The following is a 26,472-nucleotide window of genomic DNA, read 5'->3' as shown; positions in this document are numbered from 1 at the left end:
GGGAATTTCAGGGAGTGCTGATCAATACTCTTTGAGAGAAAGTAGGAATGGCAGTATGATGGGTAGAGAATGATGTCTGCAGTTAGAAAAGTGGTATGAATGAGACTCTGCAGCTTCAACAAAGTCATATAATTTCTTTGATCCTCAGTTTTCCTCATCTATAAAAATGGGCACAACCATAATGCCTGAAACACAGAGTTGTTATCATTATTTAGGTAGCAAGTTTTCACTTAAAGAAGAGGAACCAGTCTTACGTTGGTCTGATACTAAAAGTTCAGATAAAGGTTTAAATGAGAAACACTATTAAATTACCATAGCAGATCTGACCTAAATTGACTTTATGTTACCCTGGAGATGATATGCTCCCAGAAGGCCTGACTGTCTACAGACAAGGTATCTAGAAATTTATTTAACTTCTCTGGGCCTTTTCTATAACATGAGGATAATCATAGCTACTTTGGAAAACTGTATTAATCAAAGTAGATGATTCAGGGTAAGCATCTGGCACTTAGTAGGTGCTCAGTAGGTAATACAATGCCTAATTTTTATTTGGGATTTAGCATGTGCCTGGAATTGTGCCTTATATGTATTATCTCCATGGAGCCTTATAAGAACCCCATGGGGGAATTACTACTATTATGTCGTGTCTGTGTGAGATGTAGCAAATTGGAAGATAGACTTTGAACTTGAGCTGTCTGACTCCAGAGTTCATACTCTTACTGACTCTGCTCAACTGTCTCTCCAAATTAGACGTTATTGGTACTAAAATACCCTAGATCTGGGCAGACCTGGGAGTGCCCTTGTAGAGGCATGTCTGAGAACCAGTTCACACTCGCACCTTTCCCCTCCTTATTTCCTCCTTCCAGTTCCCACAAGTGAGGTAATCGGCACTCTACTCTCTGCTCCTCTCTCCCTGAGGTCAAGGATTGAGATGGGACACAAGGAAGACATAAGAATGTGAGAAAAGTCAAAGAAAGGAGTATCATTATAATGGCTACAACAATGAAATGTAATCACACAGGCCTCCCAACTTGAGAATTTCAAGGGCACCTCCGTTATTTCTCTCACTTACAGATCCTGGTTTCAACATGGAAGGCCCTAGAAGCTTTACTCAGATGGTGTGTAGTAAGACTGACCGCACATGGATTGCTAACTTGTTTGTTGGTCTTTAACTGCACATGGATTGCTAACTTGTTTGTTGGTCTTTAAGTAATTTGACTTGCTTGTGGTTTAGCAACCTAATTACCTTCCCAAAGGTGAAAAGTTACCTCATTGTCAGTGAAGGGATTAAGGATCAGTTTCTACTTCTTATTATTAGCAAACTAACAATTTCTCTTACAAAGGCATAGAAAATTGGGAGCGGGGAAAGGAAATGTAAAAAAAAAATTTCCATCATTCATAATTGAGTTGGATTCTTCTTTTGAGAAAGCGTAATATATAACAGAAAGAGCACATGTATAGCACACAAATTAGGAACTCTACCAAACATCATGTACAATTTACTATGCTTTGGTGTGGGCTTAACTGTGCTTTTATTCAGACTTCAGTATAGATGAATATTAGATTTTTAAAATCATTTCCCTGGCATATTTGGTGTATAATCATGATTTAACTTGTCCCCTAAACTAATTCCCTTTTCCTTTGTTCAAAGGCTTTGAACTACTCTTTGTGAAGCTTTATACTTGGCTGCAACATCCAACTAAGTTGGGTTAGAATGGCTATCCTTGATGTTAGAAAGCATAAAACAGTTTTGACATGCCATGTTTCTAGTTGACCCTAATTCTCTTCTAACGCAAAACTTCAACAGTGTGCCCGAAAATCTTTTCTTTTAAAATAGGCTTTGGAGGACTCATGTACTCTTAGAAAAGGTGACTGCTACCAGCCCTTAGAAAATCACTTTTCTAAAGGTAGAACGGTCACATCACCATGGCTGAGTTTGTTAAGAGCTGTTTTCTTTCTTGTCCTTCTGTATTATCAGTCATGCGTGATGTATAATAAGGAAATGTTTTTCAAAGGCTAATAATTAAAAGACATCTTTTTCAAAACAAAAATAAGGATATTCACATTTTGAACAAAGTATGTTACCCTCAAAGAATAAAGTACATATGAATTTTGAAAGTCAACTGTACAATCAATAAAGCATCAAAATAATAGGTAGCAAAAAAAGAAAAAAAATTAAGTTGTTTCATTTAACCAAGTTTCCACTGTTTTTCACAAAGACTCTGCTATAAACATTAGTCTCTCAAACTTCCATGATTCTTCTTACCACCTACTCCCCACTCACTATAGAGTTAAGACCTTCTCCAGCCAGGAATAATAACTAAATCTGCCTCCAGAAAGCCTCAGAAACTGCTATTGCAATCCTCCCCTTGGTAGAGCAACTTCACAGAAGGACACCAACCCAGACCAGGAATCGCACATTAGAAAAGAAAAAGAAAAAAAAAGAGTTCACTAACTTCTCAGGAACAAATTATGAGCAAAATTTTACTACGTTCCTCATTTTGAGACTCTCAGGTAAAATTTACACTCTGCCCTGATCAGAACAAAATACCAAAGACTCCAAGGTACTGAATGCCTGTGTTCATTTTTACCTTTTGCTTTTCCTCAACATCTCCCGGGCATTCCCTGGGTCTTCCTCTAGATGCCCAGATCCAATACCGGAAAGTTGAACAAGAAGAAAATGAGCTGAAAGAATTTTACCTGAGCACTGACTCTGAGTGGTGGCAAAGGCAGTCCCACGAGCAGCTCCTGTTGCTTTCATTTTGCTGCATCTGGGGTTGGTCATCCCGTTAATAATGCTCTTATGACCGCCCACCGGAAAAAAAGTCACTTGCCGGGCTCTTCCCCCAAGAGACGTTTCAAGTAAGCAATGAACTTGGGCAGATTAGCCCCTTGGAATGTGCTGCTTTGGGATTAGCCTCACTAAGAATCCCATGGACATTCCCTTGCAGCCCTCAAACACTGCTTGATTTGAACATCTAATCTGACGCCAGAAGGAAAACAAATCCCCGGAGAGATCGGATTTAACTGGCACAAGTCCTGACAGGCTCTCCCCCCTTTCCTTTTTCCATTTTCAGAAAGAAGCCTTGTGAAAGTGTGATAAGGTGTTCTGAGTTCTGAAAAGTTCAACTTTGGAAAGCAAATCCTTCTACAGAAACAGTATATTAATGCTCCAAGTGGTTTGGACACACAAGCAGCATTGTTCATTCCTCCCCAAAGGATGGAACGATAGCATTTCTTTAAAGAGGAACTGCTAAAAACTCTGAATGTTTCAAAAGAATAGTTGAGTCCCTGAATGTGAGCCCAAGGAGAATAAAGTGGGGGTTTATCGGTGATGTGCCACAACTTCTGAAATGTCAATAAATAATAATAATAAAACTGATCACACGTCTTATCCTGCAGCCCCTCCCCACAACTGTAACTGTGTGACTAGAAACCTACACTCCCCCGTTTCCCTATTAAAAAGAGATGAGCTGGGACTGTCACAGCACATGGATACAGGCTGCAAGCAGCGGCTTTGTGATGTGCTTATCTGGGGGTGGGTGGGGTGGGGGTGAAGGCAACTTAGAAGTTCTTGCTCACACAACACAAAAGAACTCTTTCAAATATCTTCCAAGAGTAAGTTTTTTTTTAGATAACAGTATTTCGTAGCTAGATAAGTGAACAAACTGGGAAGAAGATAGTTCAACTTTCAACAAGGCAAAAATATTTTTTTAAAAAAGTGAGTATGTGAACACTTCATCTCCAAAGGACTTCTCTCTTCTTGCAGATGGAATTCAGAGCTGAGAGGTGTGTTTGTTATCAACTCTGTGGGCTGCGTACCTGTGAGGACAGTGGCACTTTGAGCTTCATTTTCCCACAGTCTCCTGTTCAAGTGCCTGCTCTGTGTTACGGGGGCACTCCCTGGGAGTCACAGTGTGAACTGGGTAACTTATTTCTATCTCTGATCAGGATCAGGTCCACAGCCTTCTCCCTGCCTTTCTGCAGTTTGCAGGATGGATCTTTCAAACTCCCCCATCTTCTGGTTTCCCACTTACCAAGGTTTCCCTGGAGACAGCAGGTAACAAATTACTACGTGACTTTCAACTGAGGAAACATTACAATAAGCAAAATGCAAATGAATCATCAGGCTGAACGTTAGCATTAAACACGAGATGGAGAAGTCCCTTTGACAGTCTTCAGGAGTTAACGCCAGAATATGTAGTGATGACCTTAAAAATATGTATGCCCTTACTTCTATGCAGCTGTAACACTCCTATGCCTTTATTCTTAGGGAATCAACAGGGACGTGAGCACACAAAGGTGTTCACGGCAACATTTTTTATAATACAGACAAACTGGAAACAAAAGTCCCTCAATGGGAGGCTAATTACACTATAGTTCATGCTGTTTGATGATCACAGGTTTCAGAAGACTACGTAATCACATAGAGAAATATACATTTTTACACTGTTAGCTGAGAAAAGCAGGACAAAATTGTAAGTAGAGAATGATTACAGTTTTTAATTAGATACAGGATGGGAAGATACTAAAGGGAAAACTAGTTGATTATTTTTTTTTGTTTTGCTTTTTTATATTTTCCAAAGTTTTCTTCTGTAACTATATACTTATAGTCATTAAACTATATTCTTTGTGGCCAGAAGACTTCCAGATTTTTTTTCCAACTGTTAAGCACGACCTTATGATAATGGGGCACAGAGAGAGGGGGAGGGAGGAAGAGGGAGGGAGGGAGGAGCAGGGAAGGGAACAGAGAGGAGGAGGAGAAGGAAGAAGAGGGGGAGGGTTGGCTGGCAGGCAAGTATCTGAGAGACACTGACCTAGTAGTTGTAGATTACGAGACTAAAATTGGTTACAGATAATCCTATGTCAGAAATATTTGAAAAATTCAGCTTTGTTATCTTGCTTCTTTACTAGATACTACTTCAATTCTTCATCTGACTTGAGTGCAGTCAGATCCACACTGAATCTTGTAAATATTGCCCATGTATTTTTTTAGCCCTATTTTCTCTAGTCTTATTTTTTGTTGTTGTTTTCTTTTTGCTTATTTTTCCTTCCTAGAGAGAAATATGTGATAGGGACAAGAATATGAGGCACCTTCCATGAACTTTCCACCAAAGACAAAAATACTGTCACCAGAACCATGAGCATTCTAAGTGAACAAGGAAGCCCTAGGTAAACTCAGCACAGCATTGCTTTCCTATAGGGTTACAGATGATCTTCAGGACCCTTTGATTTGAGAAGGTAATTAGTTCCAAAGGGATTTTAGTTCTGGGCCACACTGTCCATGCGGATCTTTTAAAAATCCTATTTATTACCCAACAATGCAACTCCAACTCCTGACAGGATACATCACCAGCCTCTTTCAGATATAGTTTAGAGAGAATATAATTTGAATACTAACAAGAGAAAACCACAAGTGTAATGCAAACTGTGGTTATTCTTCACTCCTATCTTTATGTAATGACAGATTACCTTATTCTCCCAATTCATTATTAAGTAAAAAGATCGCACTTGAATATACTAAAAAGTTTCCACTGGTACATAACTCAAGTTGAAAAAATGAAATCAGATTTTCTACAAGTATAAACTAGATTTTGACAGGGATGATTTGTATTTCATTTTTATAAAGATGCCCAAAGCACTCCATTCTGTGAGGTCTACACTTACCGACAACGACAACAAGAAGAGCATGATATGGAGGAGGGCTCAGTAAACATTTTCTGTAAAGTGCCAGATGGTAAATAATTTAGATTCTCTGTGGGTCACACGGTCTTCGTCACAACACTCAACTCTGCTGCTGCGGCACAAAAGCACTCGTAGGTCACGAGCGTGGCGGCATTCCAATAAAGCAAGCAGTGGGCTGGAACGGGTGTGTGCTAATCAGTCCGTGCAAACAGAGAAACGGGGTCGCCCGGTGGGGCAGCGGGGGAGGGCGTGGTGGGCCTCAGAGCCCGGCTCCGTGGTACCAGCGCTGGCTTTTCCTGGCTCTTCCTCAGCATGTCAGGCAAGTTCTCAGGAGCCTCTACTGTTTTCCCTTCTACCTGGACAGCTGCATCCTCAGCTCACCCACAGCTTGTTTCATCAGCACACTAGGACCACCCGAGCCACCATTCTCTACTCTGCTTCTCTACTCCAACCACCCTTTCTTTTCCTCAGCTCTTCACATTACCTAGTCGTTATGCATTTATTGTCTATGTCCTCCGCTAGAATGTAAGTTCCTGAGGGCAGTGACTTTATTTTGTTAGTGCTGTCACTCCAACACCAAGAACTGTTTGGGATGTAGTCAGCACACACAGGTGACATAGAGATAATATTTGATTTACTTGTACATCAATTCCTCACTTGTAAGATGATGACATCAGATGGACTGAACTCAGGTTTCCTAAAGGTGGTACCCAGAAGCATTTTTCTTTTAAGAGTTGGATTTTTAATAATATATAATATTTAAGCAATGGCTAAAACTGTAATTTAACAAATATTATTGTTTGGAGACATCATATGTTTTCTCTTATGGAGTTAAGAAAAATGAATCCATTAAAATATTTAATAAATTAGATTAAAAATGACTTGAAGATAAAGAATTATGATGGTATCACATAAGCAAGGGAAGTTTGGGAAACACAAGACCAATTTCTCTTAAATATTCCTTGTTTTTATTCTAATGTATGTAAATAAATGTATTGTATTCTCTAATATTCAGAGCTGCCATTGACTTATAAAGTAAAACAGTGCCAGGGAAACAGGACAAAGCCAGCTGTCTCTGAAGCGCAATATCATCAACATGGTTTTCCTAAAACAGTCAATCAGGACATCCCTTGGTCAATACTCTTCTTTGGTTTCCATCCTCGACAAGATGAGACCAGCTCATGAGACAAGTGCTCAGGGCTGGTGCACTGGGAAGACCCAGAGGGATGGGATGGGGAGGGAGGCAGGAGGGGGGATCGGGATGGGGAACACATGTAAATCCAAGGCTGATTCATGTCAATGTATGGCAAAAACCACTACAATACTGTAAAGTAATTAACCTCCAACTAATAAAAATAAATGAAAAAAAAAATGTTCAGGATCTGCCTCTGAAACTATCTATTCAAATCACTCCATCTCCCTCCAATCTTTAAACACATTATGTTCCAGTACACTAGATTATTGACTGTTTCTGTAATGCACCATGCTGTGCCAAGCTCCTCAACCTTTGAATATGCTGGCCCATCCACCTGGAAGGCTAGGTTCCTGCTTCTATGTTGAGCAAACACCTGTTTATTCTTCCAAACTCTGCACAAAACATTGCATTCTTTGACAGGCTTGGCTGACCACTGCCAGACAAGATGAATTACCACAACTACTGATCCATTTTCATACCTTGCTCACACTTCCATTAGGAGTAAAGTCATATAGTTTTAAAATTATTTGTTTTCATGTCAAAATTTATAATCCCCCACTGCCTATTTCTGCTACAAACACACACAGTATTCTGAGTCTATCATGGCATAAGTGGAGTTTTGAAGCCTTGTCCAGGACACTACCCTTCTTCTTCCTCCTATTTTTAACATTGTTTCTGCGGAAATATCAATTTCTCATTCCTAATTAGTCAGAGTTGGGGAATAATTATTTGTGAAGCTATTTACACTATTACTACTTTAATTACTATAATTCACATTTAAATTTTTAAATTATTTGTACTAAAATTCACTTTATAGCCTCTAAACTTAAATCATATACCCCATAACATAAAGTTAAATTAGATTATATTTTTATCATTAGTTAGGCAAAAAATTTAATAAATCATGCTTTACAATTATAACTGAAACTTATCTTTTGTCAGTAGGTCATACTGCAAAAATTATACCTAAATACATGCAGAATTTTACATAGATTTAGTATGAATATATATGAATGTTAATCTCAGAATTTTTGTAAACAAAAATATATATCGCATTTCTTTGAAAAATTGTTTCATTATAAATCAGTAAATTATTGCATGGCAGTAATATATTACGGTTATAAAGTATTTTACTATTCACAAATGCTTCCTCACATAGTGTCTTATGAAATATTCACAATAACTCTGTAAGGTAGGTACATAAAATTCCATTACACGAATTAAAAACTGGGGCCTACAGAGGTTTAGTCTCTCACTAAGTTGTACATCAGCTATTGGCTCAGCCTAATGGAGCCAAAGTCCTTGTGCTTCTATAGGCTACAGAGGGCACAGGGAACCCTGCATCTTGTATAATCCAGGACTAATTTTAGGGACGTGGAGTCATTTTTTCCTTCTTTGTGGTAGGATAACTGCATTTCAATTATTCTTATCTTAATATATATATATATACACACTTCATCAAGCCTAAAAGCCTGCTGAAAAGATTGAAATGAGGATATAGACTTCTATTTCAAAAGTATCCTATTTATGATCAAGGATTAGACATCCGCTTGAATATAATAGCTGTTTCCGTACATGGTGACATAAAAAATTAAAAGTTCCACACATATTTTTAGCAACAATGGCCTTCATTGACCAAAAAGCGTAACTACAGCAGAGTCAGCCATATAAAACTGGTCTAGACTGCAAATGTGGGAAATACAACTTTGTTTTCTGTCAAGTAAATGCAGAGCTAGGGTGATGTAACGTCATCCTTTAAGTCCTTAATTCTATTTAGCTTTCACAATTCATTCCAGCACCATGCTTATTTTGTCAGAAGCCAAAGAAATGTGCTGAATCACGAAATTGTTACATTTTGTTATGTAGAAACATGGAGTCTATGTGAAAAATAATATCATAGATTCAGAGGCTGATTTTTATTTTGTTTGTGTCTTTTGCTCTGGGAGGATGAAGATGTTAAGAAGAAAGTGACAATGGATAAGTAGCTGTACTTCTATTTGTAGTAGAGTTCTCATATAAGGATTAACTCCTTAGGAAATCAGTCTCTCTTTCTCTTCTTTTTATTACTTTTAGTTTATCATCAGTCCTAATTAAAGTATTTTGGGTAAAGAAAGAGATTCATCTTTATCAATGAGTGATTAAGTTCAGTTCACACTCTTTATCCTCACAAGGTATAGACAAATTTGGCTGTGGGATTTTATTTCTGAAATTCTGATCGTTCTTTATCCATTCAAAGGCAGAGCCTAGTGGAAGCATGGCTGATTAAGAGTCCCGAGACAGGCATCCTAGCCATGTCTTGTTGAGTCGTTTAAACTTGGGGAGGACTTACTCTTGGCGATCTTCTAGGTCAAGCTCTGTTTTCAGAGCTAAGGATCATGTGAATCAGAACCTGAGAGCACTGTCATTGGCTCCTCATTAATGTGTACAAGATAGGTATAGAGGTTACTTTTCTTAAATAAGAGAGTATTTTGTTTTAATTTTTACAAATTCACGAAACCACTATTCTTTTTATAACAAACAAAAATGTAGCAGAGCACAGTTTTGTGCTTACTGAGCACAAATCACATAAGGAGATTTGAATTAATAAATAATCCCTGAAAGAATTCTCCCCAGACTCCAACCATTCTTAAGAATGCCTCTGGTTCAGCAATCTGGCACAAGTGTCAAGTCCTAATTCTTTTTCAATAAGACTTCAAGTATTATTAAGACATTATCACAATTAATTAATAACTTGACATTTCTAGTTCTGCCATTGAGAGAGTTTTCAAGATCAGAACTTTGTGTTCTCTTGCCCTCATTCCCAACCAAACAATAAATCAAATTCTGATCATCATCCCCATCAGAATATGCAGCCTGCCCACAATTTGTAATTTTTTTAACCTAACAATCAAGATTTACTTAACTGGAGAAACTGAGGCCAAATCAAGACCATTTTTATCATCAAAAGTGAGTTATAATAGCAGATTGGTCTAGCAATGCAACTGTAAAGCTATTCCTATTAACTCTCTGGAAATAAAAAATTATTAGATATTAAGTTGTGCTTAATCACTTCAGTCATGTCCAACTCTCTGCGATCCCATGGACCATGGCCCACCAGGCTCCTCTGTCCATGGGATTCTCCAATCATCTTTCTCTGTCAAATTACTAGATTCTCAAGCAGAAAATAAAGCCATCCACATAAATTCAGCCTCTGGTTATGTTGTACTAATGTGATAGTTTAAAGTTTTCAAGGTTATTAGCATCTATATACTGGCAATGCATTCCCTTACACACTCCCTACCAAATCCTATATCTTTTGACTTATTCCTACCTTAGCATGTTAATATAAAATTCCTCTGAAAGACTTTAGGTCTTGGAAGATATTAACATTTATTAGCTTTCTCTAAATATATTTAAACTTGATGCACATAGAAATGAACAAAAATTCAAAAGTAGGTGTAAAAAATATTAGTAGGTAGTGCAGAAATACAGATTTAGTCTCTAAATTGTATTCCATTGGATAGCATTGTGATTTTTTTTCTCCTATTTTCTTAGCATCTCATCCTCACTCTGATGTAGAGAGTTCATTCTTTGGATATTTGATGCCAAAATGAATTTCTGATAGCAAAACACTTCTGAAAGAAGCTATGCTAATGAAGCTATTTTTAAAAATAGATTGTGCAGGCTTTCTAATTGGTCCCCTTAATTCATTCTCCACCCAGCAAAAACAGTGATCATTTTTTCCTCTTAATTAATAGACTTTATTCCTTAGAGAAGTTTTAGGTTTAAAAAAAAACTGACCAGAAGTACAGAGAGTTCTCAAATATCCCCTCCCTCTATTTCTCCCCATGGTTTCCTGTATTATTTAACATCTTGCATTGCTGTGCTATATCTGTTCCAAATGATGAACTGATAATGCTATATATTCATTAACTAAAATTCACAATTTACTTAGGGTTCACGCTTCATGTTGTACAGTTCTATGGGTTTTGCCAAATGCATACTGTGTATAAATCATTGCAATATCATGTTGAATAGTTTCATTAATGATCTTTTAAAATGATATGTTAGCGCATGGCATTCCATCTCCCTACCCCCTTATCATTCAGTGACTTCCACGACTCCTAGAATAAAATTGACATTCCTTAGCAGGTCTCCCATGCCTCGCACTGCCATATCCCACTTACTACCTCCATCCATGCCAACCTTCTTTCAGATCTACAACGGATCCACATAAAAAAGTCAGAAGAGTAAAACTGTCATGATAGAATTTAGTCTTTGAGTACTGCTTTCTGATGGGATACAAACAAATAATATTTATGACCTGGTTGGAGGAGGTTGTAAATGATTTGACATCACACTTCTGAATAAATTTTCAAAAGTAGCAATGCTCCACAGATTTGTTTAATTTGATAAAGTAATTTATTTTAAGATTCCTGTTTGGCATATGAGAGAGAAGTATGATAAAGATTTTGAAAGTAATTAGTAAAGACATTAATTACTGAAAATCATGGAGCAGAGACTATCTTGATTCATCTATTAATATAAACTCCAAACCCTGAATTTTAAAGAGACCTTAGGTCCCTTTCTCCAATATTTAGCAGAAAACTAACTTCTTCCTGGTGAATGGCACCCTGCTTCTAGCTGGTGATATAATGGCAAGTGAAAATCATAAATATACACACTTACGTGAAATTTCTGACTCTGGAATGCTATTCTATATGTTAGAATACTATCTGTGACCAGTCGTTAAAACTGTCACTATAGGTAAAAGCCATCACATCATGGCAAATAGATGGGGAAACAATGGAAACAGTAACAGACTTTATTTTCTTGGGCTCCAAAATTACTGCAGATGGTTAACTACAGCCATGAAACTAAAAGACGTTTACTTCTTGGAAGAAAAGCTATGACAAACCTAGACAGCACATTAACAAACAGAGACATTACTTTGCCAACAAAGGTCCATATAGTCAAAGTTATGGTTTTTCCAGTAGTCATGTATGGATCTGAGAGTTGGACCCTAAAGAAGGCTGAGCACTGAAGAACTGATGCCTTTGGACTGTGGTGCTAGAGAAGACTCTTGAGAGTCCCTTGGACTGCAAGGAGATCAAACCAGTCCATCCTCAAGGAAATCAATCCTGAATATTCATTGTAAGGACTGATGCTGAAGCTGAAGCTCCAATGCTTTGGCCATCTAATGCAGAGTTGACTCATTGGAAAAGACCCTAATGCTGGGAAAGATTGAGGGCAGGAGGAGAAGGGGAAGACAGAGGATGAGATGGTTGGATGGCTTCATTGACTCAATGGATATGAGTTTGAGCAAGCTCCGGGAGATGGTGAAGGACAGGGAAACCTGGCCTGCTGCAGTCCATGGGGTTGCAAAGAGTTGGACAGACTGAGTGATTGAACAACAACAAAATAGGTAAAAGTATAAAATAGAATACTGATTTTCACTCACACATACACACCCAAAATAATACATTTCTTTTTTTTCAAACAAGTATTTCTTTTCCTTTCTACTTTTTTTTGACATATTAATATGTATACTAATGTTATTAGGTTGGTGCAAACATAATTATAGTTTTGAACTGTGAATTTTAAATCATTAAACTAGGCTCAAACACATCTTTATTAATCAAAATATGAACCATTACAATCAACACATTTTGCCAATGAGAAATAACTGTTTATTCCTGTAGCATGAAAATCCATAGTTTGGGATTAGACAAACTCTTGAAAAGCATTTTCTGCATCCTGCTGGTTGTGGAAGCACTTTCCCTGCAAAAAGTTGTCAAGATGCTTGAAGAAGTGGTCGTCGGTTGGCAGGAGGTCAGGTGAATATGGTGGATGAGGGCCCAATTCACTCAACTTTAGAAGCACTGGTTTTGTGATATGTGGTTGGGCATTGTCATGAAGAATTAGGTCCTTCTGTTGAACAATGCCCAGCTGCAGGCATTGCAGTTTTCAGTGTATCTCATCAATTTGCTGAGCATACTTCTTAGATATAATGGTTTCAATGGAATTCAGAAAGCTGCAGTGGATCAGATGGGCAGCAGACCATCAAACAGTAACTACAACATTTTTTTCATGCAAATTTTATTTTGGGAAGTGCTTTGGAGCGTCTTCTCAGTCCAGCCACTGAGCTGGTCATCACCCGTTGTCATATACAATCCACTTTTGCTGCATGTCACAATCCAGTCAAGAAATGGTTCCTTGTTGTTGCAAAGAATAAGAGAAGATGACATTTTAAAACGATGAATTTTTTTGATTTTCGGTCAGTGAACGAGGCACCCAATTATAGAGCTTTTGTTTTCACCTTTCCAATATGCTTCAAATGCCAAATGACCATAGAACTGAGTTGACACTGAGTTCTTTGGCAACTTCTCGTTAGTTGTAAGAGGATCAGCTTCAATGATGGCTCTCAGTTGTCGTTGTCAACTTCCAATGGCCAGTCACTATGCTCCACTTCTTCAAGGCTCTCATCCCCTTTGCAAAACTTCTTGAGCCACCACTGCACTGTACATTCGTTAGTACAAATGCATTCGTTAGACCCAAATGCATTGTTGATGCTGCGAGTTGTCTCCGCTGCTTTACAACCCATTTTGAACTCAAATAAGAAAATCACTTGCATTTGCTTTTTGTCTAACATCATTTCCATTTCCATAGTCTAAAATAAATATAAAATAAACAGCAAGTAATAAGTCATTAGCAAAAGAACATAAAGCAAAACATGTACATTAAAATGATGAATAACATAATCACATTTATTTAGAATGTATTTTGATATCAAACAGCGAATTTCAACAATGCAAAAACCACAGTTACTTTTGCACCAACCTAATAAATACTGCCTCTACTTGAGGCAACAGTAGATGAAGAACAAGGATGAAAGGTGGGACTCATGTTAACATACATGTGTGTATGTGTTCAGATTCTAACATTAGTTATTTGAAAGTGAGTTATTATAAAAGTGAGCATATATTTCTACAAATGTACAAATCTAATACTTTATAGGAGAGAATCAAGTAGAGAAAATAACCTCCTGTGCTTGCTGTTGTAATATATAAGTCTTTCAGTTCAGTCTCTCAGTCATGTCTGACTCTGCAACCCCATGGGCTGCAGCACGCCATGCTTCCCTGTATAAGTGTATGTATAAGTCTTTATATAGTCATTAAACATAAGATGTAAAAAGAAGCTTAGTCATGAAATTGTTAATTGTACTTCATTATAATTGATGCTACCTGGAACTCTGACTCCAGTCATTATATGGAGAATTTGAAAATGGGCAATCAGAGGTGTACTTGCTTATTTTTAAATGAATTCTCACAAGCATTCAAGAATATTTGTTGAACATGAACCTTGTACAAAGTTCTTTTAGTTGATGAGGCAGTACAAAATTTATGAAGACCTATTTATTTTTAAGTTTATGTTGCATTCTAGAGCAATGCTTCTCAAATGATTTGTGGTGAAGGACCATTTGAAAAGCTTTTTTCAATTCATTACAAACTCTTAGTTTTGTAAAATGCCGTGACCTGACTATGCAGTTGGATTTTGTGGCAGTGGCAAACTGCTATAAAATTTATAAATGTTTATTCTCAATTTTTGCTCCACTTATTATTCACAAACAGTTCATGGACCAGCAACAATTCATGGACCATAAGGCACTACTTGATGAGTAGTCCATGAACCAGCAGCATCTGGGAACTTGTTAGAAATGTGGATTCTTAGGATCAACCCAAGAACTACTGAATCTGCACCTGTATTTTAATAAGATTCCCATGTGAAAAGCACTGTTCAGAGTGAAATCAATCAGAGGAATGAGAGATTACAATATTTGATATAAGCAATAATAGCAAACAGATTTATAGCCCTTACAGTATGCATGCATACTCAGTTGCTTAGTCATGTCTGACTCTTTGTGACTCCATGGATTGTAGCCCTCCAGTTTCCTCTGTCCATGGGATTACCAAGGCAAGAATACTGGAGTGGGTTGCCATTTCCTTCTCCAGCGGATCTTCTCAACTCTAGGATCAAACTCACATCTCCTGCCATTCCTGTACTGGCAGGCAGATTCTTTATCACTGAGTCACCTGGGAAGCCCTAGAGTTATCCATACACTGGGCTAATTATTTTCACATAGCAACTAATCTGATCCTCATAACAAACCTGTGAAGTTAAATGCTTTCATTATGATAATTTTGCAGGTAAGGACACCAAGGCAGCAGAGGTTAGCCATCTAGTTTAATGACACAGAGCTAGGAAGTAGAACAGTTTCAGAGGGTGTCAAGGGAAGCATTAACTTTGTCCAGGACAGGTACTTGAGCTGGGTCTGGCACAGAGCTGACATTCCTAGCATACAGTAGGCACTTAAATGATTATGGGTGCATTTTCCTAAATTACCTAACTTTTGTTCTTCCTTATTTCCATAGTTTCAAGGAGGTGGTTTCAATTTAATTACCTGTTCTCATACTCTACACTTTAGGATTTAGCTCAAATTGTTCTTTCTTCTCTTATTTCCCCTGTTGCCATCTTTACAGCAAACATGTTTGTTTCCTTCCCTGAGCATCCATGTACTTTGTTTATACTCTGCCCATTAACACTTTCTGTCCGTAACTGTGTGCAGCTAGCCTATGTCCTCAGGATCACGTAGGGTAGGCACCATATCTATCTATGTTATTACAATCTTCTTGAACCTCAAGTGTCTGATACATCAATAAATCTTTGTTAAAATTATCAGTAATATAAAGTTACCAAGAAAAGTGATCCTTCAACTGTGGGTGGAACATTCTTTTACATGTTCATTAATTAAATGCCTTGCTCTCTAGATTCCTAACATATTCAGCCCCCAGTAGAACTGTCATGTCTTAAAACATTGGCAACTGTCAGTTTTAAAGAACTGCCAGTGAATTGACTGATCACACACCCACGCACACCGTGTGTGTGTGCATAAACACACATATGCGACCCTATGGACTGGAACCCCTCAGGCTCCTCTGTCCATGGGGATTCTCCAGGCAAAAGTACTGGAGTGGGTTACCATGCCCTTCTCCAGGGGATCTTCCCAACCCAGGGATCGAGCCCCCATCTCTTATGTCTCCTGCATTGGCAGGCAGTTTTTTACCACTAGTGCCATCTGGGAAGCCCCTGCCACATACACACACACACTGTTTTTTAGTTGGAACCTGGTAGGCACACACCAAGTCCTACTTTTACCTATTTTGTATTGCAAAAACATGCTGGTAAGTACTGAAAATAAATAAATAAATAAAAATGTAATATATCTCCACCCTTCTTTTTGTTGGTATTGTAGTTTGTTGGTGCATTTTCAGGACAATGGATCCACAGATCATTCTTGAATGCTTGGATCTTCAAATTAATATTCTGTAGTCTAAGGATAAAATCTTAGAAAAGTTCTGGATTGTCAAGTGCTATTTTGAGGGTATGCAGTCTTTTCTTAGTGTCAGTAGATGTCATTATTTAAAACCAGCCATTTGTTAAACAGTATGATTGCCCATTAATTATGTTTCTCCACTGAATTTAGACATGTTATACCTTCCCTCTGCTCAAAAATTTTCAAGTCTTAGAAAATACACGCTGATGGAGATGATCTGAAAAACATTTTTCATCAGCATAATTCAAAATAATAGAGAAGGTCAGAAGTTTTAATACCTAGGTAGCTAAATGACAGTCCTTGTTAGATTCTGTTATACCCAGATAGAAAATTCTGCATTTTATACTGTAAAAACAAAAAACAAAAAAAAAACTGTGCCAACAGAATTCTAAATAGATGGATTTTAGTAAGCATTTGCATGTGTGTGCCTTGGACAGGTTTAAATGATTAATTAGTCCATAAAATTGAGGACAAAAACCTGAAGCACTTTGTTCAATTAATTCTATGGCTCCCTTTCTTTGTGTTCTTAGGTGCATGAATCCTTCCCTCATCTGTACTGTGCTGTTCACTATTTAACATTTAAGGGCTAACTGATGAGTTCCTCATGGCATTGTTACTATCAACTTGAGCTCCTGTGCCAGACATCAATACTAGTCACTTGGAGAAAACCTACGTGAATCCTAAACCACTCAGTTAGTGATTCCGTTCTAAGAGTCCTCCCTTGTCTGGACTGTAGAAATAGAGGGATGGAATGGTAGCCAGCTGGTGTTCCCATCAATGACTGGGGATGAAACATTCTATTGCCTCCATTTCTCCATTTGAAAACCTAAAGGATACTGCTTTATTCCCTCACAAGGTACTGTGGTCTGGATTGAAAACATAACAATCTTATATTCTTTGAATGTCATATGAAGACTTGTTACACAAAATGCTGGCTTGCTGTATGCAGAATAGAACATTCTTTTTAAGCTTTCTTTTTATGGTAGTAGGTGGCTGAACTTAAGCAGTTTTAAATTACATTCTTCTTTGACTTATACCTAAATGTCAATTTTCTCTGGATTAAAAAAGGAACTGTATGAATTCATGTGACAAAACACACACACACACACACACACACACACACACACACACACAAAACTATATACAATCACCTAATAGGAATTTTCCAAGATTTGAGTAACATGGAATTTGATTACACAGTGCATTCTGGGGCTCAGCCACAGTAGGCTGTAGATACCAGGCAGGCTGATTATGACTTAAGCATTGTTTCAATGTGATTTTGCAAAGGATTTCATTTAATGCAGATTAGTAAGTTTATTAAGCTGTTGATAATTGAAGCCTCTTAGGTTCAATAAGTACCATCCAGAGAGGTAGATTAGTGGGGTTTAATTTGTTGCTCTCAAATAGCAAACAAAGACTTAGCAGAATAATTACATCTCCTCTTGTGAACTAATAAAAGGCGACATCACAATGGTGCTTTTGGACATTTCTGCATTTCTGCAGTTTCCTTTAGAGCACTGCCTATGGAGTTTTATGCATGTCTCAAGTGACACCAAAACCTGTCACCTATGAGTTATGTTATCTAGAAATTAAGATTATTTACATGAAATGTGAGCTACGAATAGAAACATTCTCTATAGAGCAACCTGTGTCGACCTCAGAACTTTTCTACTATCTCCTAAAGCTTTCTGTTTATTCCCTTGTCCAGATTATAAGTACCTCAAGGGTGGGGGCTATGTCTCTCATCTGACTCCTCAGCAATTAGTACCATATCTGGCATATTTAGCACACAGTCTGTTTGCCTAATAAATAATGAATTATCTTAAATAATCAGAAGTATGCTCTAAAAATAATATTATCACTAAGTTATCAAGTTCTAAGAAGTTAGTCTTAGCCAAAGTATAAAGTTTCTGTGTTCCAAAAGACTAAGAGTCAACATATGAAAGAGACTGTATGAAAGAGTAAAATGATGATTTATTACCCAATAGATTCTTGGGCACACAAAGCATTCAGCCAAATAGTTGACCAAATAAATTAGTCTCTTGGTTTTACCCAGTCATCACTTTAGTTGATTTGGTTACATGCATTTGGTGTCATGTAACGATGAAGAGAAAGAGGACTCATTTCTCTGGGAATGCTAGGTCTGCCACATTTCTAACAGAATCACAAACTAGACAGTGAAAAATGCTATACTGAGGGCAGCTAATACAAATAACATTTCCTAACAGGAAATGCCAAAGCTGTTTGGAATGGTAACAAATATGTTTCTAGAAGTAATCTTGGTATTCTTTTTCTTCCATTATTGGATATTAGACTATCAGCAAGACTGCAGGTGTGGAGACTCAGGCCTTAGGAATCACTGCTGGTTTCTGTCTTCTTCATGGGCTTTTCAGCTACTTTATTTTCTCAGGATGACACCCATGCTTCAAAGTTCCTGAGACATTTTGAGTATTCTGGGACCTTCCTCAAAATTAGTTTTAAAATTAATCCCCATCCTGTGTCTCCCACCTCATATTATTGATCATATGAGGTCTACCTTGACTTACTGGGAAAGTTCTCCCTTGAAAGTGACTTTGCAAGGATGGTTTGGCTGCAGGTCATGGCAACTATTTACAATGACTACATAACATCATAAAGAGCAGAGAAAAATGAAACCTGATTCTGGTCCTTCATCTGAGTGAGTGGTGGCTTTGTTTTAGACTGGGTATCATTTAAACTATGGACTCATTCCTCAAAACAACATCTTTAGATATCTATGTTCCCTGTAACACTTAACATAATAGGATGGTAACAAATATGCAGACGACACCACCCTTATGGCAGAAAGTGAAGAAAAACTAAAGAGCCTCTTGATGAAAGTGAAGGAGGAGAGTGAAAAAGTTGGCTTAAAGCTCAATATTCAAAAAACTAAGATCAGGGCATCTGGTCCCATCACTTCATGGGAAATAGATGGGGAAAGAGTGGAAACAGTGTCAGACTTTATTTTTTTGGGCTCCAAAATCACTGCAGATGGTGACTGTAGCCATGAAATTAAAAGACGCTTACTCCTTGGAAGGAAAGTTATGACCAACCTAGATAGCATATTAAAAAGCAGAGACATTACTTTGTCAACAAAGGTCCATGTGGTCAAGGCTCTGGTTTTTCCAGTGGTCATGTATGGATGTGACAGTTGGACTGTGAAGAAAGCTGAGCGCCGAAAAATTGATGCTTTTGAACTGTGGTGTTGGAGAAGACTCTTGAGAGTCCCTTGGACTGCAAGGAGATCCAACCAGTCCATCCTAAAGGAGATCAGTCCTGAGTGTTCATTGGAAGGACTGATGTTTAAGCTGAGACTCCAATACTTTGGCCATCTCATGCAGAGTTGACTTATTGGAAAAGACCCTAATGCTGGGAAAGATTGAGGGCAGGAGGAGAAGGGGACGACAGAGGATGAGATGGCTGGATGAGATGAGAGGATGAGATGGCATCATCGACTCGATGGACATGGGTTTGGGTAGACACCGGGAGTTGGTGATGGACAGGGAGGCCTGGCATGCTGCGATTCACGGGGTCACAAAGAGTCGGACACGACAGAGCGACTGAACTGAACTGAACTGAACTGAGCAAACTGCGAAAAGATACATATATAAGAGTACTAAAGACAGGAATTATGGGGAAGTACTCGAACCAGTGTACTTCCTAGAGATCTCAGTCAGTGCCTATCTGCCCACATGCGCCCATCTTTATTATGATACCATATCCTCACCCAGCACCCCACACCACCCATGGGCTGTAACTGAACAGACCAGCGGACCAGTGATTGTGCCTGACTCCAGAGCAAAGTTGAGCCATTACCTTTGACTTATGGACTGGCACTCAAAGAAAAGCTGATGAATCATAGTGCTTTTCTTGATACTTTGAACTTAAACACTCAGAGAAAATGAAGCCAGGAACCATGGGGATCTAATGCAGAGACGTCTTGAGGTAGAGAAAGTTCCAAGTAGGTAACAACACTTAGGTATAAGTGGAAGCTCAGAGAGGGGAACGTGCATTATCAGAGCACTACACCATAGAGCCTGTGTAATCAGAAGCTGAAGCACTGTGTATAAGAAAGAAAGCAGGTAGACTGTGAAAGACAAAGAGATGGAGAAATTAGTCCTGCTTCCTGATGATTTTCCCATGCCAATTCTAGTCCATCTCTAAGTTCACAATAACTTCCTCTCCCCTAATGTGATTTCAGTGATTCTCATTAGAACAGCTAGGAAAGGTAACAGTAAAATCATATGAGCCAATAGATACTAAAAATCCTGATTTCTTCACAGTTAACAGATCCCGCTCTCAAGTGCAGCATCTCATTTGCTCTACCTGAGCTCCATGTTGGAAGAAACTGACAGTGAGGGAGAAATGACTTACCCAAGGTCACACCACAAGCAACTAGCAGAGCCAGTAACAAAGCCAGCTCTTCTGACCCAGACATCTGTGCACTCCAGTCCATCACATTTACCCTCTGTGGAAGGCAGAGTCAGCTGGCTTATAAGACAGAGTATTTTCTGTCTCTGAAAAAGAGCTGATTTGGAGGATAAGCACAAAGAGGCTGACATATTCTTCTTGTATCAGGTACACGATCCTAGTTGTTACTTTGCTTTTGGAAATAGTTATAGTGTTAGTTCTGACATCCATGGGTCTTGGATGTCCTAACATTTCAATCAATGGGACTGAATTAAAGAAACTTAATTTTTAGCATTTGGGTAGTTGTTTTCTTGGCTGTACTGAAAACATATTTGGGGGATCATAAGATATATAGAAACATACATTTATAGTGAGATTCATCCCCTTTTGGTCTCCATCCTTTGTTGCTGCTCATAATAAAGGGCTTCCTAGGGTATCTTTCTGTACTAGGGGGTGGTTTACAATGCTCCATTGCAGGAACAGTGCCCATGTGCAAACCCATTAAGTTTCTTTTTTACAACATATTTTGTATATGCTTTCCATGACAAAAATTGTGCTAATTCATTGAGGGTCTTTTAGAAACAGTTATGCAGGAAAATATGTGTGTGTGTGTGTGTGTGTGTGTGTGTGTGTGTTACCTCTAATCTAGACCTCCAACCAGAGAGACCTCTTGATAATATGTTGGCTCATGTTCTTGGTGGAAAAGTATAGGATACCCCAGAAGCCTACAAGGAAAATGTCTGATTTCTCCCTGAGGGGCAGTGACCTGGTGAAAGCATGCAGAACTGAATTAACCATTCATCTGAGAATATGCTGACCAGGCATGTGAGGGCAGAACTAGTGAAGGCCCCAGCATGGGGCAAAGTGTGCCTGTGGCAAAGGTACTCCTTATTATAGGAGAGATGTGGCACTTTATACAAATACTCCCAAGGCATATTTAAAGAAATACTCCGTCTTCCTGCAAACAGAAGACACAGCTATGTTTTTGTTTTTGCAGTATCCTAAATAGGCTTGATTTATGTTCCCACTTCACAGAACTGGGGGACATAAATTTGATTAACTTAAGTGATTTTAAAAAAAACTAAGATAAGCTTAGAAATAATTATAGGCAATATAGTAATTATATTATATAACAATAATTATTTATTAAAAAACAGATTTAAGAGTCAATGACTTGAAGTGGAACTCCTGCTAAAAATTATCCCAGGAGTTTGTGAAAAAGGCACATTATGTTCCCTTGCTCACAGATTTGCATTTGTAGGCAACAGTGGGTCTGCAGTATCTCATTTCTTAATTCTGTGAAATACTTTCTGATCAACAATAATACATTTGCTGTTGGTCATTGGTTAGAAATGAAGTTTATCAAAGTTGGCTGCTTATGTTTATTTGCAAGATGCAAAACCCACTGCCAGTGCCTAGATTAGGTTCTGTCTCTCACTCTTAAGTTTCTGAACAGGCCTCTCTGTGCCCCACTCCCTCGCCCTATTCCATCCTTCACAGTGCCATAAGAAATATCTTCTTAAATCAGAAATCTTCAACCTCATTACTGTTGACACATGGGGCTGAATAATTCTTTGCTGGGTGTGGGTACTGTCCTGTCCTTGTATATGTTTAGTAGCAACATCTATGGGCTCTACTCTCTAGAAATCAATAGCATCCCCACCCCTGGTTGTGACAACCAAAACTGTCTCCAGTCATTGCCAAATATCCATTTGGGGCAAATAGGTCACGGTTGAAAACCACTACTTTTAAACTTTAGAGAATAGGTTGTTCTCTTCTTCTATTATCCAAATATTCACATGGCATTCAAATACCTGTGCAATTTGCCTCCAAAACATGTTTACAGCCATACCTATTGCTGAACTACTCAATGATCCTCGCTATTCACCAACTAGGCCATTCTAGTTTATCCAATATCGAGAATCAATGATATTCACACCTCCATCCATTGTTGTATAGGGCTTCCCAGGTGGCACTAGTGGTAAAGAACCCAGCTGCCAATGCAGGAGATGAAAGAGATGCTGGTTCGAACCCTGGGTCGGGAAGATCCCCTAGAGAAGGAAATGGCAACCTACTCCAGTATTCATGCCTGGAGAATCTCGTGGACAGAGGAGCCTGGCAGGCTATGGGGTTGCAAAGAGTTGGACATGACTGAAGTGAATGAGCACACATGCCCATACATTGTTGTTGCTGTTTTCGTTGTTCAGTTGCTAAGATGTGCTCAACTCTTTGCGATCGCATGGACTGCAGCATGCCAGGCTTCCCTGTCCTTCACTATCTCCCAGAATTTGCTCAAATTCATGTCCATTGAATTGATGTTATTTAACCGTCCAATCCTCTGCCACCCTCTTCTTCTTTTGCCTTTAATCTTTCCCAGCATCAGCATCTTTTCCAATGAGTTGACTCTTTGCATGAGGTGGCCAAAGTATTGAAGCTTCAGCTTCAGTTCTTCCAATTAATAATCAGGGCTGATTTTCTTTAGGATTGACTGGTTTGAGTCCAAGGGACTCTCAAGAGTCTTCTCTAGCACCACAATTATAAAGCATCAATTCTTTGGCACTCAGACTTCTTCATGGTCCAACTCTCACATCTGTATATGACCACTGGAAAAAACACAGCTTTCACTATACGGACCTTTGTCAGCAAAGTGATGTCTCTGCTTTTTAAACACTGTCTATGTTTGTCATAGCTTTCCTTCCCAGGAATAAGCAACTTTTAATTTCAAGCCTGCAGTCATTGTCCACAGTGATTTTGGAATCAAATTTAAGAAAATAAAATCTGTCACTGCTTCCACTTTTCCCCCTTCTATTTGCCATGGATTGAAGGGAACAGATGCTATAATCTTAGTTTTTTTTATGTTGAGCTTTAAGCAAGCTTTTTCATTCTCTTCTTTCACCCTGATCAAGAGGTGCTTTAGTTCCTCTTCACTTTTTGCCACTAGAGTGGTATCATCTGCATATCTGAGGTTGTTGATATTGTCCCAGCAATTTTGATTCTAGCTCGTGATTCATCCAGCCTGGCATTTTGCTTTGATGTACTCTGCATAGAAGTTAAATAAGCAGGGTGACAATATACAGCCTTGTTGTACTCCTTTTCCAATTTTGACCCAGTCTGTTGTTCTATGTAAGGTTCTAACTGGTGCTTCTTGACCTTCATACAGGTTTCTCAGGAGACAGGTAAGGTGGTCTGGTATCCCCATTTCTTTAAGAATTTTTCAGTTTGTTGTGATCCACATAGTCAAAGGCATTAGTATAGGCAATGAAACAGAAGTAGATTTTTTTCCCCTGGAATTCCCTTGCTTTCTTTATGATCCAATGAAAGTTGGCAATTTGATATCTGGTTTTGCCTTTTCTAAACTCAGCTTGTACATAAATCTTGGTTCACATACTGCTGAAGCCTAGCTTGAAGGATTCTGAATATTATCTTACTAGCACATGAAATGAGTACAATTGTACAGTAGTTCAAACATTCTTTGGCATTGGAATGAAAATTGACATTTTCCTCTGTACATTAGCTTCTGCTTTTTCTCAGGCCTTGAGCCCCCTCTTCTTTTTTTGCTTGCTTTCCCAGGAAAACCTGATACCTTCAAAGCTTAGCTCAAAACTCATCTTCTCCAAAGTTTTCTTGATTTTCCTCCACTTCTTCCTTGTGTGCACTGGTTCTATTTTGCCTCTGTCTAGAGCTTCTTCATTCAGACTTGTCATATTTTTGCCCACCTCTTTCCCCCTCCACGGTAAAACCAGAATGTATTTCTTCCTAAGCCATTGGCATTGAGCAAAGGGAAAGCACAAGTGGGCCCTTAATATCTGTGCAAATGAATAACTGTGGCATTAAAAACACACCACAGAGAATACAAATTTTTTAATTCATAAGTCATAAAAGATGTATATACATATCAAATACATATAACCAAGAATAATGGAAACAAAATTAAATGTGTATGCTCTAGACTGGCAGCACTACACTTTTAGTCAGGGTATTAGCCATCAATATTTTAGAATATTTAATTGGCATTGTCCTTAACGAGAGTTAAGCTAAAATCAGGAAGAAAAAGTAACTATACTACTCATAAATAGCCCCAAATTAAACAAAATCAGTCCCAAAACATCCCATGAGCTATGTTCACTTCAGTGTTTTCTTTCTTTTAATATATAAATTATACTTCGAATTATCTTTGAAAATCACTGATTCAGTAGGTGCTACACTGGCATCTTTGGTAGAATTCTTACAAAGAGAACTCCCAAGAAGTTCTAGGTTTAGGAATTATTCTATTAATGGATTAATAATTACAGTAATTTACAGCAATTAGCTTGTCTCCAATCTTCCCTCTTTGCCCTGTGCCCTTACTTCATGTCATATAACAAATGCATCTAGTTGATCATCACCATCCAACCTCAGCCCAGATCTTAAGCGCCTATTTTGACTGCCTTGGGTGTGTGTGCTCAGTCATATCTGACTCTTCGTGACCCCATGGATGGTAGCCCATCAGGATTCCTCTGTCCATGGAGCTTTCCAGGCAAGAACACGGGAGTGGATTGCCATTTCCTATGCCAGCGGATCTTCTGAGCCAGGGATCAAACCCATGTCTCGTTTGCCTCCTGCATTTGGAGGCAGATTTTTTTTTACCACTGTGCCACCTGGGAAGCACTTTGGCCACCTTAACTACCCTAAACTTGGAAGGGAGGGGGACAACAGCTCAAGAGTGAAACAAGGCCTACTGAGGAAGATGTGATGGTGGAGGTTCTTTGAGACTTTTCTTTTTGCTTGGAAGGTGCCAATATTTGTCACTAATAACTGGGAGAAAACAAAACCAAAACAAGGTCTAAAAGGAGAGTCATTCTTCTACATGAAAATCTGTAACTGCATTCTGCCAAGTTTACTAACGTATAGTAGGTAATTCCTAGACTTCTTTCATATTACCTTTGTCTAGCTGATGGGGTCCCTGCTTAGAAAGAAAAGGGGGCTGAGGATATGAATTCAGGTGATTTAGTTTATATTATCTCAGGTCATATTAAATCTAAATTGTGTCACATCTAATGCAGTCTTCCTCTTAATTTCAGTGTTGAAGTTACAAAAAGAAAATGGAAGATTGTTTAAATGCTAGGAAGATCTTCAAAGAGATAATTATTCACTGACTACATTGTTAATCACCTAAAGTGCTAATATTAATAAGACTTAGTGGGAAACACTATGAGGAATATAAACACAAAAATGCTTTCTCTTCCATTTTTAGGTCATTTTGGAATATACAGTGTACAAATCTAACAGGTATAATTTTATACTATAAAATTCATGTCAATATGAATGCCTTCTTTTTATGAATTATTACTGGAGAGTTTCTCTGAATATCTGAAATGAGATGAATGAACTTCTAGCAGGAAACTGTTTTTCATTTCAATAGTTATATAATTCTTCACATTTATGTTACATGTGGCTGAGTGAGGCAGCTCATATATATCTTATATTTTCTTGCTATCTAGTTTGCTGTGTGTTTCAACTTTCATTTTTCAACTATCAACTCATTCATTCCTTATCACCAGTACTGTTTTTTTCTATTTTATCTATGTACATAAACATACATATTTAACTCTCATATGCATGAAGATTTACATTTGGGCAAAAGCAAAGATACTGTACAAATCTGTAAAGTACTGTGTTCCTTTCCCATAACCATCATATGGTGAAAAATAATGTCAACAATTGTACAACTGCAGCATGACAAGTGTGAGTGCCCTAATTGGTCAATTGGACCAGAATGATGAGTTGTTATTTTTTTTTAAACCAATGTCAC

General features: G+C 38.2%; 1 protein-coding gene across 15 annotated transcripts in view; it reads right to left on the bottom strand.

Moving 5' to 3' along the window:
• The window catches only part of TRPM3 (transient receptor potential cation channel subfamily M member 3), a 936,946-nt gene that overhangs the window by 297,075 nt on the left and 613,399 nt on the right, over positions 1-26,472 (bottom strand). Inside the window, exon 1 of one of the 15 annotated variants that reach the window (XM_043487230.1) lies at positions 3,823-3,864. The exons of 13 other annotated variants lie outside the window; for them this stretch is intronic. In XM_043487230.1, coding sequence (XP_043343165.1) covers positions 3,823-3,852 — 30 coding nt within the window. In that variant the 5' untranslated portion in view covers positions 3,853-3,864. Of the gene's footprint in view, positions 1-2,700; positions 3,059-3,822; positions 3,865-26,472 lie in introns of those variants that run through there. One more of the 15 variants, XM_043487231.1, reaches the window with a different exon arrangement.

This window comes from Cervus canadensis, chromosome 14 (genome assembly GCF_019320065.1).
Source record: "Cervus canadensis isolate Bull #8, Minnesota chromosome 14, ASM1932006v1, whole genome shotgun sequence".
NCBI lineage: Eukaryota > Metazoa > Chordata > Mammalia > Artiodactyla > Cervidae > Cervus > Cervus canadensis.
This window is presented reverse-complemented; position numbering and strand designations above follow the sequence as displayed.